The following is a 14,178-nucleotide window of genomic DNA, read 5'->3' on the forward strand; positions in this document are numbered from 1 at the left end:
GGTAAGAAAATAGCCTCCAAGAAAGAAGTATTATGTGACCTGGACAAGAGAGGACTCTCAAGATGAAATTGTGAACATAAAATGGCTTGGTTTCACCTGCAACTTGAAGATTTCCCTGATGGTGAAATTCTCTGGCTTGTGCAGTGGTGGGGTTTTTTTTTCCCTCAGGGAAGTGAGTTCTTCAAATAACCTGGTTTCAAGCCTTTGAAAGGAATGAGCAGCCCACTACTGAGCCTCAGGAAGTAAGCTTGTGTCTCCAAAACAAGCATCCCCTCAGGATCACCCTCTAGCAGATCCAGGACAGAGTGTTGGGAGGAGCTCCTCTCCTCCTTTCAGATAGAGTAGCCGAACTTCTTTTCTGCTTTGCTCATTAAGCGACCCCTGCAGGTCTTGGTTATCTTTAGGAGAAAGTCAAACTCAGGTTTCTCATGGATCCAAAGGCTCCCTGCTGTTACAGGCTACATCCATCCCTGCGAGCACCGTCCCGGCACAGATGAGTCACTTACATGGTTGGCTGTGCTTACAGCTGTAGTGGGAGCGGGACTAGGGGTTCCTGGGCAGCAGGATGCACTTGGGCAGCAGTATGCAGAGCAGCATGGGGCCAGGGCTGGCCATGACTGTACCTGCCAACACCAGGACTGGGAGCTGATACGCACACAAAAAGATGAGATGCCCTTTGCTGGTAGCTATTTGAAGCCTGATGCAACGCCAACTGGGAGGGCTTTGGACCCAGGACAAGAGTGCACTTAATTTTTGCTTTGAAGAAGCTGAACCTGCCATATCAAAGCTCTGGAGAGCTTTGTATGTTGATTGGAGGAGATGGAGAGAGACACAGGTCTTTGGCAGGTTCTCCTTCCTGGTGAAGCAGGACTGCTCCCGCTGCTAGGCTTATGGGTGCTTTGCCCAGGCTTGTTTGAAAGCACTGGCAGCACATTTGTTTCTTGATGCTTTTTCTCCTGGCCTGCAGATTGTGTTCCTTGCTGCTTCCAGCATGTCAGCAGCCCTCTGCTACCTGAAAGCCCCATGCCAGGTCTGAAGCATGGCACAGAGCAGCTTTCCTACTGCTCTCTCTGTGGTAAGAGTGCTATAGCCCTTTGCTGCTGTACTGTGGGAAAGGCTTTCAGCTAATTTGCAAACCCCCTGTTCTCCATTTCTCCTGAGACTTTTCCCTGCTTGCTTACCAAGAATCTTCCTGTGATCTGTTTGTGGCTGCAAACAGTTTGCACAGAGCTCTGCTGGGGCTTTGCTGTTGAGGTGCAGGTAACCTAGGTAGCTGTCTGGGAGATGAACAGGCTTCCTCAGCCTTGGGCACCAGCTGCTGTATGAGGGCCCCCAAGTGCTCAGTTCAGGCAAGTTTGTGCTGCCCCAGCAGGCACAGGCTCAGTGTGGCACACTCTCTGTGCTCATGTTCCTGCTGTCATCCTCGGGCCACATCCCCAGCACCCTCTCAGGTCAGGAACCAGAGCATACCTCACTTCCCTGTATGGTGTGTTCTGAAGATGCAGGTTTGGGTTGGGGGGTTTTTAATCTGGAAATCCTAACCCCACACCATATAGAGAACAACCAGGGGGTCAGGCCCAGTCAGCATGGGTTTGTGAAGGGCAGGTCCTGCCTGGCCAACCTGATGCCCATCTATGACAGGATGACCCAACTGCTGGATGAGGGAAAGGCTGTGGATGTTGTCTACCTAGACTTTCAAAAAGCCTTTGACACCGTTTCCCACAGGATTCTCATGGACAAACTGGCTGCTCGTGGCTTGGATGAGCACACACTCTTCTGGATAAAGCACTGGCTGGGCAAACAGGCCCTAAGAGTGGTGCTCCAGGGAGTTAAATCCAGCTGACAGCTGGCCACAAGTGGTGCTCCTCAGGGCTCACTGTTGGGACCGCTCCTGTTTAACATCTTTATTGATGACCTTGATGAAGACACAGAATCATAGAATCAATAAGGTTGGAAAAGACCTCAAAGATCATCAAGTCCAACCTGTCACCCAACACCTCTTGACTACTAAACCATGGCACCAAGTGCCACCTCCAATCCCCTCTTGAACACCTCCAGGGATGGTGACTCCACCACCTCCCTGGGCAGCACATTCCAATGGCTAACACACAGAGAGTGTCATCAGTAAGTTCACAGATGATACCAAGTTAGGTGTGAATGTTGATCTGCATGAGGGTAGGGAGGGTCTGCAGAGGGACTTGGATAGTTTGGATCAATGGGCCAATGTTAACAGGATGAGCTTTAACAAGGCCAAATGCCAGGTCCTGCACTTGGGTCACAACAACCCCAAGCAACACTGCAGGCCTGGGGAAGGGTGGCTGAAAAACTGGCAGAAAGGGACCTGGGGGTTCTAATTGACAAGCAGCTGAATATGAGCAAGCAGTGTGCCCAGGTGGCCAAGAAAGCCAATGGCATCCTGGCTTGTATCAGAAATGCTGTGTCCAGCAGGAGTAGGGAGGTGACTGGGTTGGTCTCTTCTCTCTAGCAACCAGCACCAGAATAAGGGGACACAGTCTCAAGCTGCACCAGGGGAGGTTTAGGCTGGATGTTAGGAAGAAGTTCTTCACAGAAAGAGTGATTGGCCATTGGAATGTGCTGCCCAAGGAGGTGGTGGAGTCACCATCACTGGAGGTGTTCAAGAGGGAATTGGACGTGGCACTTGGTGCCATGGTTTAGTCATGAGGTGTTGGGTGACAGGTTGGACTTGATGATCTTTGAGGTCTCTTCCAACCTTGGTGATACTGTGACTGTCCCCTTGTGCTCAGCTCTGGTGAGGCCACACCTCGAGTATTGTGTCCAGTTTTGGGCTTCTCAGTACAAGAGAGATGTGGAGGTGCTGGAGCGAGTGCAGAGGAGAGCAACAAGACTGTGAAGGGCCTGGGGAATAAATCTTACAATGAGCTGAGGCTGCCTGGTTTGAAAAGAGGAGGCTGAGGGGGGAACTCACCACTGTCTACAGCTACCTGAAAGGACATTGTAGAGAGGCTGGTGCTGGTCTCTTCTCACAGGCAGTTAGTGATAGAACAAGAAGGAATGGCCTAAAGCTATGACTGGGTAGGTTTAGACTGGACATCACAGAAAGAGTGGTCAGGCATTGGAATGTGCTGCCCAGGGAGGTGGTTGAGTCACCAACCCTGGATGAGTTTAAAAGTCATTTGGATGTGGTGCTTGGGGTTATGGTTTAGGGGTGAACTTTGCAGAGTAGGTTTATTGGTTGGTGATCCTGAGGGTCTTTTCCCACCTGAATGTTTCTGTGATTCTGTGGTATCCCGCTGCATGTCTCTGTCCCCCCAGCCTGTTGTGAGACTGTCACTTCCATAAATGAATATATCTCTACCAGAGCACGATCTTGCTGTTCTCTTTATAGATGGGGTTATTAAGGTTATCAGTGAGAAAACAAATGAACATAACTGGTGTGTTTACATCATTACTGAAGCACAGGCATGCACTTCATTGATATGTATCATTCTGTAAGCGTTTCTCAGGCCACCTCCCTCGTATCTGGATGACATCAGTGGTGTGACTGCAAGAACACAGCTAGGTGCTTGTCCATGTTGGTGCATCTGTGTGCCTCTAAGAAGGCTGTCCCAACTTCTGCATCACTCCTGCCCAAGTCCCAGCAGAGTGCTTTTTGTTTCTTTGCTCCTGGTGCCAAGCATTTGGCAGAGGGTGCACGTGCAGGGTGTGAGGAGTAGAGACTCCAGGGTGAGCTGGCAAGGAGAATGGGAAATACTCCTTTTGAATGGCCTGTGGTGCTGTTTTCATTGCATGCCCTGACCACACTGTGCTGTAGCAGAGTTCAGCATGGGGCAGGCAGCCTCCTCAATGGGTGCCTCCTGGTCTCCTGCCCTGCAAGAGCCCCTTGGGTCTCTGCTGGTTGTTAAGTCCTTGCCCAGACCAAAGTATGAGCATTGTGATGCACACTCTGCAGGTTCAGGCATAGCTGAAGAAGTGCCAAGGCATTTAGGTGTGGATCCCTCCTACCTGGAAGTGTTCAAGGCCAGGCTGGGTAGGGCTTTGAGCAACTGGATTGAGTGGGATCTGGTTGGAACTAGGTCCTTTCCAATTCAGACCATTCTATGATTATATGATCCTGGCCTTCCCAGCCTTATGATGCTTTCTTCCCATTCCCTTTGTAATGGACAATGGGGAGTGCAGAGCCTTGCTTGGCCACAAAGTCAAGGAGGAAGAGGAAAGCCCCAGCCCTGCTGGGTCCTTGAGAGCCACATTTCCCAGGGCTGCATTTGCACAGGGCTTAGCGGGTAGGAGCTGAGCCGGAGGCTGTGTGCACTGCAGCACCTGGTGGGGTGTGCTTTAGGGACTTCAGCTGGGGAGCAGGATGCCTCTGCTCCTGACTCATGGAGGTGGAAACATGGGGCAGTGTGGACGTGCCAGTCCCACAGGGAATGGTAGAGGCTGTGATGCAGGGCAGGGAGCAGGCATCTCTGGGGATAGGGGAAGCAGGGAGACTGATGTTTTTCCCTCCCCCGCCCTTCCCACTGCTCATAAAAGAGGCTGGAGTCCAGTACTGCTGAACAAGAGCTGAAAATGCCTTTTGGCAAGTCCTTCTGTGCTGTCCTTGCTGTTTTGAGGAAGTCAGCGCTAAATGTGCAGAGTGCAGAAGAGAGAGGCACCAGAGTTTGCATGAGACCTCATCTGGCCTATTCTTGCTGCCTCCCTTTGTTGTGTGCTATGGTGGGAAGCCATGCTCACTGTCAGGAAAAGACTCGGTTCCCACCATCCCTGCCTTCACAACAGCTTTCCACCAACTCCCTGTGCCTTGGCTCTATTGATGTGCAGGAAGTAGCTCGTGCTGATGTTAGCATCTCAGTTCAAGCAGAGCCAAGCTCCCCCTGTCCTACAGCCCTGCAGAGGAAGGAGGGACCAAGAAAAGCCCCTCTATCCATGCCCCAGTACAGCACGGCCTGTGTGGCCACAGGAGCGCTCTTACCTGCCATGGCAGCGTAGGTGTGTGTGAGGAGCCACACAGCATCCTTCCCAGAGGCAGGCAGTGGGATCTGAACAGAAAGCTTTGCAAAACCATCTCTGCCATGGGTGCAGGCAGGGCATTAAGTGTGGCTTTAGGGAGTTGTTGCTGGAGAGGTCCCTTTTTTCCTCCTGCATTGCTGGAGAGGTTTTTCTCTTGTAACTGGGAAGAGCACTGCTGCACTGCAAGGCTCTGCTTGTTGCAAGCACTGCCTTTCCTCCTCACCTGTGCTTTGCTTAAAACACTGCTCCCAACAACAGCTGCCTCCAGGACCAGCTCTGCACCTTGGGGCATGTTGCAGCATGCCCAGCTTGGTTGGGGATGGGTACAGAGGGGTCCCCCGGCGTGGCTGTCTGAGACTAAGGTGCAAAACAAGAATGAAGACAGTATATTTGTAGGCCCATGGGGTTATGCCATGCCTGGCATGACCAACCAGCCTCCTGCTCAGCTGACAAGCTCCTGGAAAAAGTCTTTGGATAAAGGATAGGTATTGTCAGTCAAACCTGCAGAGATGCTTTTTCTTAGTTGCCTAATTTGTATTGTAACCCAGAAGCTGAGCACACCTTGGTGGGTCTGACCTGGTTTCACAGCAGGTCACCTCTAGCCTGCTCCTTGATGTGCCTGCAGCTGAGGGAGCTGAAAGGGCAGAGTGCTTCAAACATCCCTGCAAGCCTTCTTAGCATTCCCACACACCTGAAGCACCTGTGTCTCCATGGGAAGCCTCCTCTTATACTTACCAGCCAGGCTGGAGGGTGCATACCTAAGGATGGTGCTGACTGCTGCTGTGCCATCTGACTGGGCTGACGAAAAAACATTGTAAGCCTTGGGTGTACGCTACAGCTTTTCCATTGCTGCATGTTCTGGCTGGGTTACTGGAGAAACTAGGAGGGTTAATCTCCAGTCCCCTTCAAGTCCCTTCTCTAGACTTCAGGGGAAAAAAAAAATCCATCTCTGGGACCTGTCTCTGTGAAATGTGTGCTAAATTACCCCCAGGCTTGCAAAGTTTGTGTTGAACATGTAATGGTTTGTATAAATAATTATGATAGGGTTGTGGGCAATAGGAGCATATGAGCCTCCTTTCTGTTAGAAAGATGACCAGAAAATGGGGCTGTAAAACATGCAGGAATGAAGCAAACATTTTGGTCTCTGCAGAGGAAAAATCACACTTCCCTGATCTGCTGCAAGGCTCTCAGTACTTCAATGAAATAATAGTTAATACTTGGCCAGCTCCTAACCTCTGAAATTCCTCACCAAGCACTGTTAAAGAAAGTGTCCACTGCAGGAACTTTCTCCTCACCTCGAGCCTAAACCTCCCGTGGCACAGCTTGAGACTCTGTCCTCTTGCTCTGGTGCTGGTTGCCCGGGAGAAGAGACCAACCCCCACGTGGCTACAACCTCCCTTCAGGTAGTTGTAGAGAGCAAGAAGGTCTCCCCTGAGCCTCCTCTTCTCCAGCTGCTGTGTGTCTAACCAGGCCTTTCTCTCCTTTCCCCAGGGAAGACGATGAAGCTGTAGAGATGCTTCCCTACGTGATTGCCACCCTGGGCTCCGCAGGGTCCACCTGCAAAGCCTCTACATGCAGCAACAGCACCAAGGACTACTGCTACAGTGCCCGCATCCGCAGCACTGTGCTGCAAGGGCTGCCCTTTGGGGGGGTGCCCACCGTCCTAGCCCTCGACTTTATGTGCTTTCTGGTAAGTCTGCATGCTGCTGCTTCTGCACCTCCTCCTCTAATTAGCCTGTGAAGAGAGGACTGTGGTGGGGTGATTTAGACTTGAGGGGCCCAAATGCTGCTGGCTGACTACATGGTCTGGATTGCATTGCTTAGCCGCTATTGACATAACTCCTGTACCAACCACACTGAGTCCACAGAAGGGCCTTGCAGATTTTCTTGAGGACATGGGTCGGGTTAGGTCAGTGCTCCATCCCAAAACTCCTGTTTATCCCTGCCAAATCCCTGCAGCTTTACCTACCCAAAAGCTTTGTTTGTTCCTTAGGAACTGCAGGACCACAGATGCTGTAACCATAATCTCACCTCCTTGGGAGCTGAGAGTCTTTTGATCCCATGGCTAACTTAGCTACCATATGTTACATCCTGGCCCCATGCTTCCTACAGCCACCCAGAGAGTTTGATTTTAACAGCCCTGGGGAACTTGTGCTGTCCCACTGCCTTGGTGTGCTGTTAGCCGAGCAGTCCTTTCCCCTCCTCACTCCTGTGGCTCTGCACACAGAGGACAAGGACAGAGATGGACAATGCCTCATCTCACAGCTCCTCCTTTTCTCTCTTCCAGGCACTGTTGTTTGTCTTTTCAATTTTACGTAAAGTTGCTTGGGACTACGGACGTCTGGCCCTGGTGACTGATGCTGACAGGTAAGCATGGGAGAGGGGCAGGAAAACAAGGCACAAGTGGTGCCCTTCTGTGCTGTGGGGCACCAGGATAAATCCCCTTGTGTTTGCCAGAGGCAGCTGGGAAGGAGAGGCAAGTGTGCCATTTGTATCTCCTGAGCATCAGGAGCAGGAAAAATCCCCCCTTACCTACTTCTTTGTTACAGCATCCTTCATCCAACACGGGCAGTCTGTGCTGGCTCCATACCACTTAAAGTGCCTGCAGTTACAGAGGTGCATAGAGGCCCTTACTGAGGAACAGCAGATGGAGGGAGGAGGGAGGAAAGAGGTCACAGGAAGGCTGAGGGCTGCCACAGTGAAGGCTTTGTTAAGCCTCTGAAGGTGTCTTTGTGTCTCTGCTGGATGCAGTTCTTAAAAGCACTTGAAAGCAGTAGGTAGGTAGGCTGTGTTTCCAGGTGCAGTACTGCTGTGATAATGTGAGTTTAGTTTCCTTCCCAGGTGCTGATGAGTTGCCCTGGGTATGGATCCTTCCTGCCCGATGCGCTTGAGCTGCAGTGTCTGTCAGCAAAAGGCAGGGCCCATTGAAGATGGCAGCTCCACAGCGGAGTGGGATGCTGTTCTCATTGTTGCTGTCAGCTGCAGGAAGAGGAACAATTATGTTCTTCCAGTGCAAAAGGAAATCTCCTTGATGAAGCTAGAGGGGTTGTGTGAATAACCTGCCTCTCTCCAGGGGTGGTTTGCTGTGCCCATGGAGCTTGGTCACATCCTGGAGTCAAAGTGTGACTTCTGAAGGCTGACTATGATAGGTGGTTCTTCAACTTGATCAACTCTGTGAGCTCATCACACCCAAAGGTTTAGACAGGGCTGAGCTCCAGCCTCTCTGGTTTCTTTTGGTTATACAGATTCAAGCAAGCTGTTCTTCAGCATGCCTTGCTTAACAGTGGAAAGACTAAGAGTTGTTTTCTCCAGCACTGAAACAAGAAATCTCCTGTTTCAGATAAGCAGTCCTGGATATAGTGTTAGATAAGCAAGTGTATCCATATGGCTCTTCTTCCCCTCCTTTCCTGGCCTGGCAAAGAGGAAGGAATAGCCAGCCTTCAGTGTGCAGAGAGGCTAGCCCTTGTCAGAGGTGATGCTTTAAGCACATGGGGTGCAAGGAAGCGGGAGCAGTGACGGTAGGCAGGAAGGCAGTGGGGTGCCAGCTGTTTGGTGAAGTAGAGCTGGTAAACACAGGGAGAGGGACAGCACAGCAGTGGTAAGGGATATGGATCACCAGGATTGACATCCCAGGGAGGAGTCCCTGCTACTTGACCCACCCAAGAAGTGAGATGAGAATTTTGGGAGGGTGGGATGCAAATATATTGGCTTCTTGAGAGTGGGAAGGAGATGCGTGGAGGGGGAGCTCAGATGGCAGCTGGGCAGCCCTGGCAGGCTGTCTTACCTGTCCCTGTCCTTCAGGAGCTCCCTGGGACACACATCCATGTTGGGAGCCTAGCCACCTACCCGGTAAAGCCAGCTTCCTTTTAGCTGGCAACAAAGCACTGCGCCCCTGGGGCAGCTGGAGCTCTGGGATCTCGTGGCTTGGGTGACACTGGGCTCTGGAAGGAAAGTCTGCTCCAACCTGACCATTGGCAGGTTTCTCTTCTTCAGGACAGCATGGATCCCTGCTGAGTGCATAGCTTCCCACAAACACAGGAGACCCAGCACCTGCTCCTGTGGTTGTAACCTCTGCTTTTGTTTTTCTGTGCCCCCAGGCGCCGCCGTTGGCAGACGGAGCGAGAGGAGCGGGAATAGTATGTTGTTTTCTTCAGGGTCTTCTTTCTTCTCTGCTCACACTCTCACTTTCTCCTTCTATGGTTTTCTGTATTGCTTCTGAACTAATCTGTGTAGCTGGGAGTTCAGGCTTGGATTTGTCCCTCTCGGTGGATTTGTTCTCTCTTCTCTTCTGTTCCCTTTGTGCCAGCCACTACCGCAGCTGGATGCACCCTGGTTTTCCTCTAGTAGACCTCCCAGAGGGCAGCAGTGCTGAGGAGCTCCCAGCCAAGCTGGAGAGTCTCACATGCTGCTCTTCCTGCTCATGTCCAGCTATTCTGCCTGAGGATGGAGAAAATAATCCTGCCTGCCTGAACCCACAGCTCACTTGGGTGACCTAGGCGCAGGGGAATCTCCTTTGCCCGATTCCTCTCATAGCAGGGTGCCATGAAGCCTGCTCCCACACCAGCTGCAAGGGCAGGCAGGTACACAGACAGCATCTGGCAGACACTTGCAAGACTTTTTCTCCTTTACCCTATTAGGCTGCTGGGTCCAGGATAGGTGTTCATCCTTGTCCCTCGCCACCTACCCCCAGATGGCAGCACATGCAAGGCAGCACCTTTCTCTGTTCTCTGCAGAATCACACTTCCTGCCTCGGTGCTGCTGAGAACGTCCTCCAGCACCGTGGTCTGGTGTTGCCCATTACATCCAGCCAAGAATTCTCCCTCCCTGCTTTTTCCTCTTTCTTACTGCTCTTAGGCCTCAGAGTCCTCTGTGTCTGGCTGACTGACTGGGTGGTACACACTGCAGAGGAGGTGATCAGCTGGTAGTGTGGAGCCTGCAATGCTCTCTTCAGCTAGGCTGACAAATGTCTGAGGCTCAGGCAGCAGACTGCAGCCTCACTGCTCATAGTCCATCACTTGCAAAGTAGTGGCTTGCTACTGCCATGCAGGAGTACAGAAATGCTCATATTTCTGTGGTTGCTCCTTGACTCCAAAGCTGCATAGCAGTTGGAGTTAGAAAAACAGAGGTGGTGGCAGCTGTGGTACATGACACAGAGGGGACTCCTCACTCATGCTTGAGTGCTTCACTTGTGGCTGGCCCTGCCTCAGGTGTGTCTGGCAACTTTTCACTGCTAACACCCTGTTGGGGAGCCATCATGCTCTGAGGTTTTTCAGGGTGGCCACCTCACTTACCCTCACACATGTTTGTCCAGGAGCTGATTCTTCCAGCTCCCATTCTTCATCTCTGTTTGCTCAAGCCATCTACTGACAAAATGCACCTCTCCCACCCATCCCTATTGCTTGAGCTGGGAAAGTGTGGGTAGCCAGAAACTTTCAGAAGTTTGTGGGAGCTCAGCAAGAAAAACTTGTCCTGGCTGTACAGCACCTTTCCATCTCATCTGTTCTTTGTGCTGGGCTGCAGGGGCAGGTGGTGGGTTAGGGACTCGTGTATGCTGCCTGGTGCTCCCAATGCTTGAATGTGCAGCACTGCTCTTGCTGCGGGAGGACTTCCTCCTCTGACATGTCCATTTGCCTGAAAACCTGCAAGTGCTGTCCATGTCCTTCCCTTTGCCAGGGTTTGTGGTAGCTATGGGCACTCTTAATTAGAGACTCAGCCTGCACCAGGAGGTTGTGGCACCATCCAGCACCAACTTGTGCAAGCACTGTGATAACACAGCCCTGGGTAGCTTATCACCCGCACGACCACTTCCTGACTTTTACACAGCATGCCTGGCCCTCCTTTCCCAGAGCCTTCAATTCTCTTGGCCTGAGGCTAGCAATGCCTCAGACCTCATCCTTCTTCTTTTGATGACAGGGCCAGCACCAAACCTGGGGCAGCAGGAAAGGTCCCACTTCTTGCTGTTTAGGGCAACCTTGCCTCTGCCCACTTGCTTTGTTGGTGCTTTGCTGTATGAAAACCTCCAGCAAAGTGTGATTGTAGATTCCTCTTCAGCTTCCCATTGCTGGCAAGATTTGGCCTCCTATCTTCTCAGTACTGCCAGTAATCTTGATTTCTGTCTCTTCATCTCCCTGAATGGAGCTTAGTTAGCCTGGTCACTTCATGATGTGGCACTCTTCTCAGTTGTTCCCTCCAGCGCTACTTCTGTTCTGCTCTCTCTGCTTCCACTACCAAGGAGCCGAAAGCACACCATGTCATTGTCCTGGGCTCTCCCAGGGGCTGTGGACAACAAAAATTCACCCTTGCTGCTTTCATTCAGCTTCAAGGCCTCTGGGATTTTAAAGGGCTGAAGGCTTGGTTGGAGCTCATGCTGTCCTTCCAGCAGAGCAGAGTGCGTAGTCACAAGGCTGCGCACTGCTGCCTAGTCTGCACTCCTGTAGTCCCATGACCTTCACATAATCTCCTTTCTCCTCTCTCTGTTACTTCCAGCTAGAGACTCAGCAGGTGCTGCTCTGCTTTGAGGAAGGCCACATATTCCATCCTCTGTCCTTTGGCAGGGTCATAAGGGGCTGTGGTTGTTTTCCTTCCCATATTGTCTCCCACTGCATTTCAAGCACTTGTTTCAGCTGCTGCTTATCCTGGTTCTTGTCCATCTGATCCTCCATCAGCCTGTGCTGGTTACAGGGAGACCATGTATTCATCTGTTTGTTTTTCCCTTTGCTTCTAGCCTTTATTTCAGCTCTATAAATTCTTGCACTTTCAAGGTTCCGGCCTGATGTCATCTTGCAAGCGATATTTAATTTAGGTCTCTGGACCGTTTTCTTGTCTCCTTTTGCCAACTGCCCTCCGTCTCCATTTGTACTGGGGGCTGTTGTCTGCCTTGGACACTTCTGCTGCAGGTTCTTCATCTAGGTCCCTGCCTGTGTCTGGAGTAAAGTTGTCTGGTATATTCACTTCTCTCTCTTTCCTGCCCTTTAGCCTGTGCTCATTCACTTCTAACCGTTTGCCCTGCTCCTGCTGAAGGAATTTCCAGGCAGAAGGCTCAGCCCAAGGCTGTAGAGTCTGGCTCTAGGCAGCACAGCTGCTGGGGCTCAGCTGCATTGCTTCTCCTGGGTTTCCCTGCACTGAAGCACTAAAGGCAGGGAGGACTGGTGTAGCAGGATACAGACACTAGACTCTCAGCCTTCCTCTTCCCTGAGGTGAGTGAAGCCCTTCAGGACAGGGCTTCCGCCTCGTGGCCACACCAGAGCCAGAGGGACTGTGGCACCCTCTGGTTCCTTACCTCCTCTGCTCTGTACAAAACCTATGCTAAACAGGCTCCAGTTTCCCCACCCTGGCAGCTTCTACCCCCCTCGCAGGAGCTGCTGCATAATGCAGGTGACTCAGAAGGTGCCAAGTGAGTAGCGTCCACAGCTATGGGGGCTGCTGGGCTCAGGGTGCTGGCTGAGGAAGGGTTCTCTGCTTACTGCTGCTTCTGCTCTGATTTTGCCTCTCTTCATCTCACCTGGGGCAAACTGACCTGAATTAACCTCTGATCTCCTGAGTGTTCTTGGTTCCTGGCCAGGCTGCTTCCTTGCATCTTCTAACTATCCATCACCTCCCACTTGTCATTTTAGCGTAGCCTCCGCCCTGCACTCCGACAACCATGACCGCTACGAGCGTCTCACCTCTGTCTCCAGCTCTGTGGACTTCGACCAGAGGGACAACGTGAGTAGCATCAAGAGTCAAACACCTTGTCTTTGAGTGACCAGGACCCCACAGCTTGTCTGAACCAAGAGCTCATCAACAGAAACACTTCCCTTTCTCAGGCCTTAGGTCCCATGCTTTGTAGCGTGTGTGGTACAGAGCTCGAGGAGATAAAAGTACATCGCTTGCAGACGTGCTTAAATAAGTAGGTGCACACTCCTGTGGCTTAACAGCTGTCCAACCTATCATCTCAGCATTGCAAACAATACTTGCCAGCACCTCCTCATGCCGCTGTCTGCCTCTGCAGCTGTTTTTCTCTCTAAAGAGGAGGCCCAGTTCAGTAGTATAACAGAGTGTGATGGAAGGATGGTAAAGCTCCCAAGGACTATTCCACCTTAGGGTGCTCTCTAAGGAGCATTGGCTTGGCCCAGCCTGCCTTCCCAATCCCTGCAGAGCTCCTCTTGTCCAGGACAATGGCTAAAGTACCAGTTTGGTGGATTTTATGGATGTCTCTTGGCTGTGGAGAGCTTCCATGCTAGCCAGGTGCCAATGAGTCAACTGGGAGGTTGAGCTGTCAGTTGGTAGGGCCCAGCCACATGGCTGAGTCCAGCCTGTGGCACACCCCATGGAGTAGTGCTGCCATCTCCTTCACCTTGGCCCATCCATGGCTCTGCATGTCTGGGTGCTCATGGTCTGTCCCACCCTGAGTCAAGTCTGTGGAGGTGCAGGGACACCGGCCTGCTTCCCTGAGCCTTTAAAGAATGGAGCAGGGATAAGGGAACACAGAGTGATATGAGACCATCCTGTCTTCTTTCTGCACAGGGTTTCTGTTCCTGGCTGACAGCCATCTTCAGGATAAAGTAAGTGCTCCAGGACCTGCACAAGAGACTCACATGGGAAAGAATGAGGAGCAGTGCAGAGTGTTTGGACACTTAGCACTGTACAGCTGTGTGAAATTGCTGCACTTGCTGGCAGAGGACAGGCAAAGATGGGACTAGATGAGGAGTCCTAAATCCAAAACTAAGGTCACAGTAAGTCTGTGGCAGAGAAGAGCACCCAGCTCCAGGTCTCTTCTGCTTCTCTTCCATCTCAGAAATAGTTTGCTGATCTGCAGAGATGTTCCTCTCCCTGGGACTCCTGCTAGGGGCACTATTGTCCAAGAAATGACTGCAAAGGGAGCACTGGAGGGTGTAAGGAAGACACTCCCAGCCTGATGGTGCTACGGAGCAGTCTCCTAAGCACCTCTTGGCTTCAGAGCACTGTGGGATAGTGTCAGCTACCCTGTATCTCAGCAGGGGAGGCAAGGCCCACCAGAAGAGCATGAAGTGGTATTTGTACATGTCCAGCTGCCTGTCCTGGGAGGCAGGTGGTAGGAGCATGGGGGCTGCACAAGCCCTGCGCCAGGCTGGTTTCTGCTCACTGGTTCAAGTCTGGGTACTGGGCTCCCTACTTCAGGGCCTGGCTACAGGTCTGTAAGTCAGAACCAGGGGTGCTGTGTGGGCTTCA

General features: G+C 51.9%; 1 protein-coding gene across 1 annotated transcript in view; it reads left to right on the forward strand.

Annotated features, from left to right (window-relative positions):
* TMEM63B (transmembrane protein 63B) overlaps positions 1-14,178 on the forward strand; it is a 52,883-nt gene that overhangs the window by 25,001 nt on the left and 13,704 nt on the right. Inside the window, exons 2-6 of the mRNA XM_054162400.1 lie at positions 6,481-6,679; positions 7,277-7,356; positions 9,087-9,125; positions 12,603-12,693; positions 13,495-13,532. Coding sequence (XP_054018375.1) covers positions 6,503-6,679; positions 7,277-7,356; positions 9,087-9,125; positions 12,603-12,693; positions 13,495-13,532 — 425 coding nt within the window. The 5' untranslated portion in view covers positions 6,481-6,502. The remainder of the gene's footprint in view (positions 1-6,480; positions 6,680-7,276; positions 7,357-9,086; positions 9,126-12,602; positions 12,694-13,494; positions 13,533-14,178) is intronic.

Source organism: Dryobates pubescens, chromosome 6 (genome assembly GCF_014839835.1).
Source record: "Dryobates pubescens isolate bDryPub1 chromosome 6, bDryPub1.pri, whole genome shotgun sequence".
NCBI lineage: Eukaryota > Metazoa > Chordata > Aves > Piciformes > Picidae > Dryobates > Dryobates pubescens.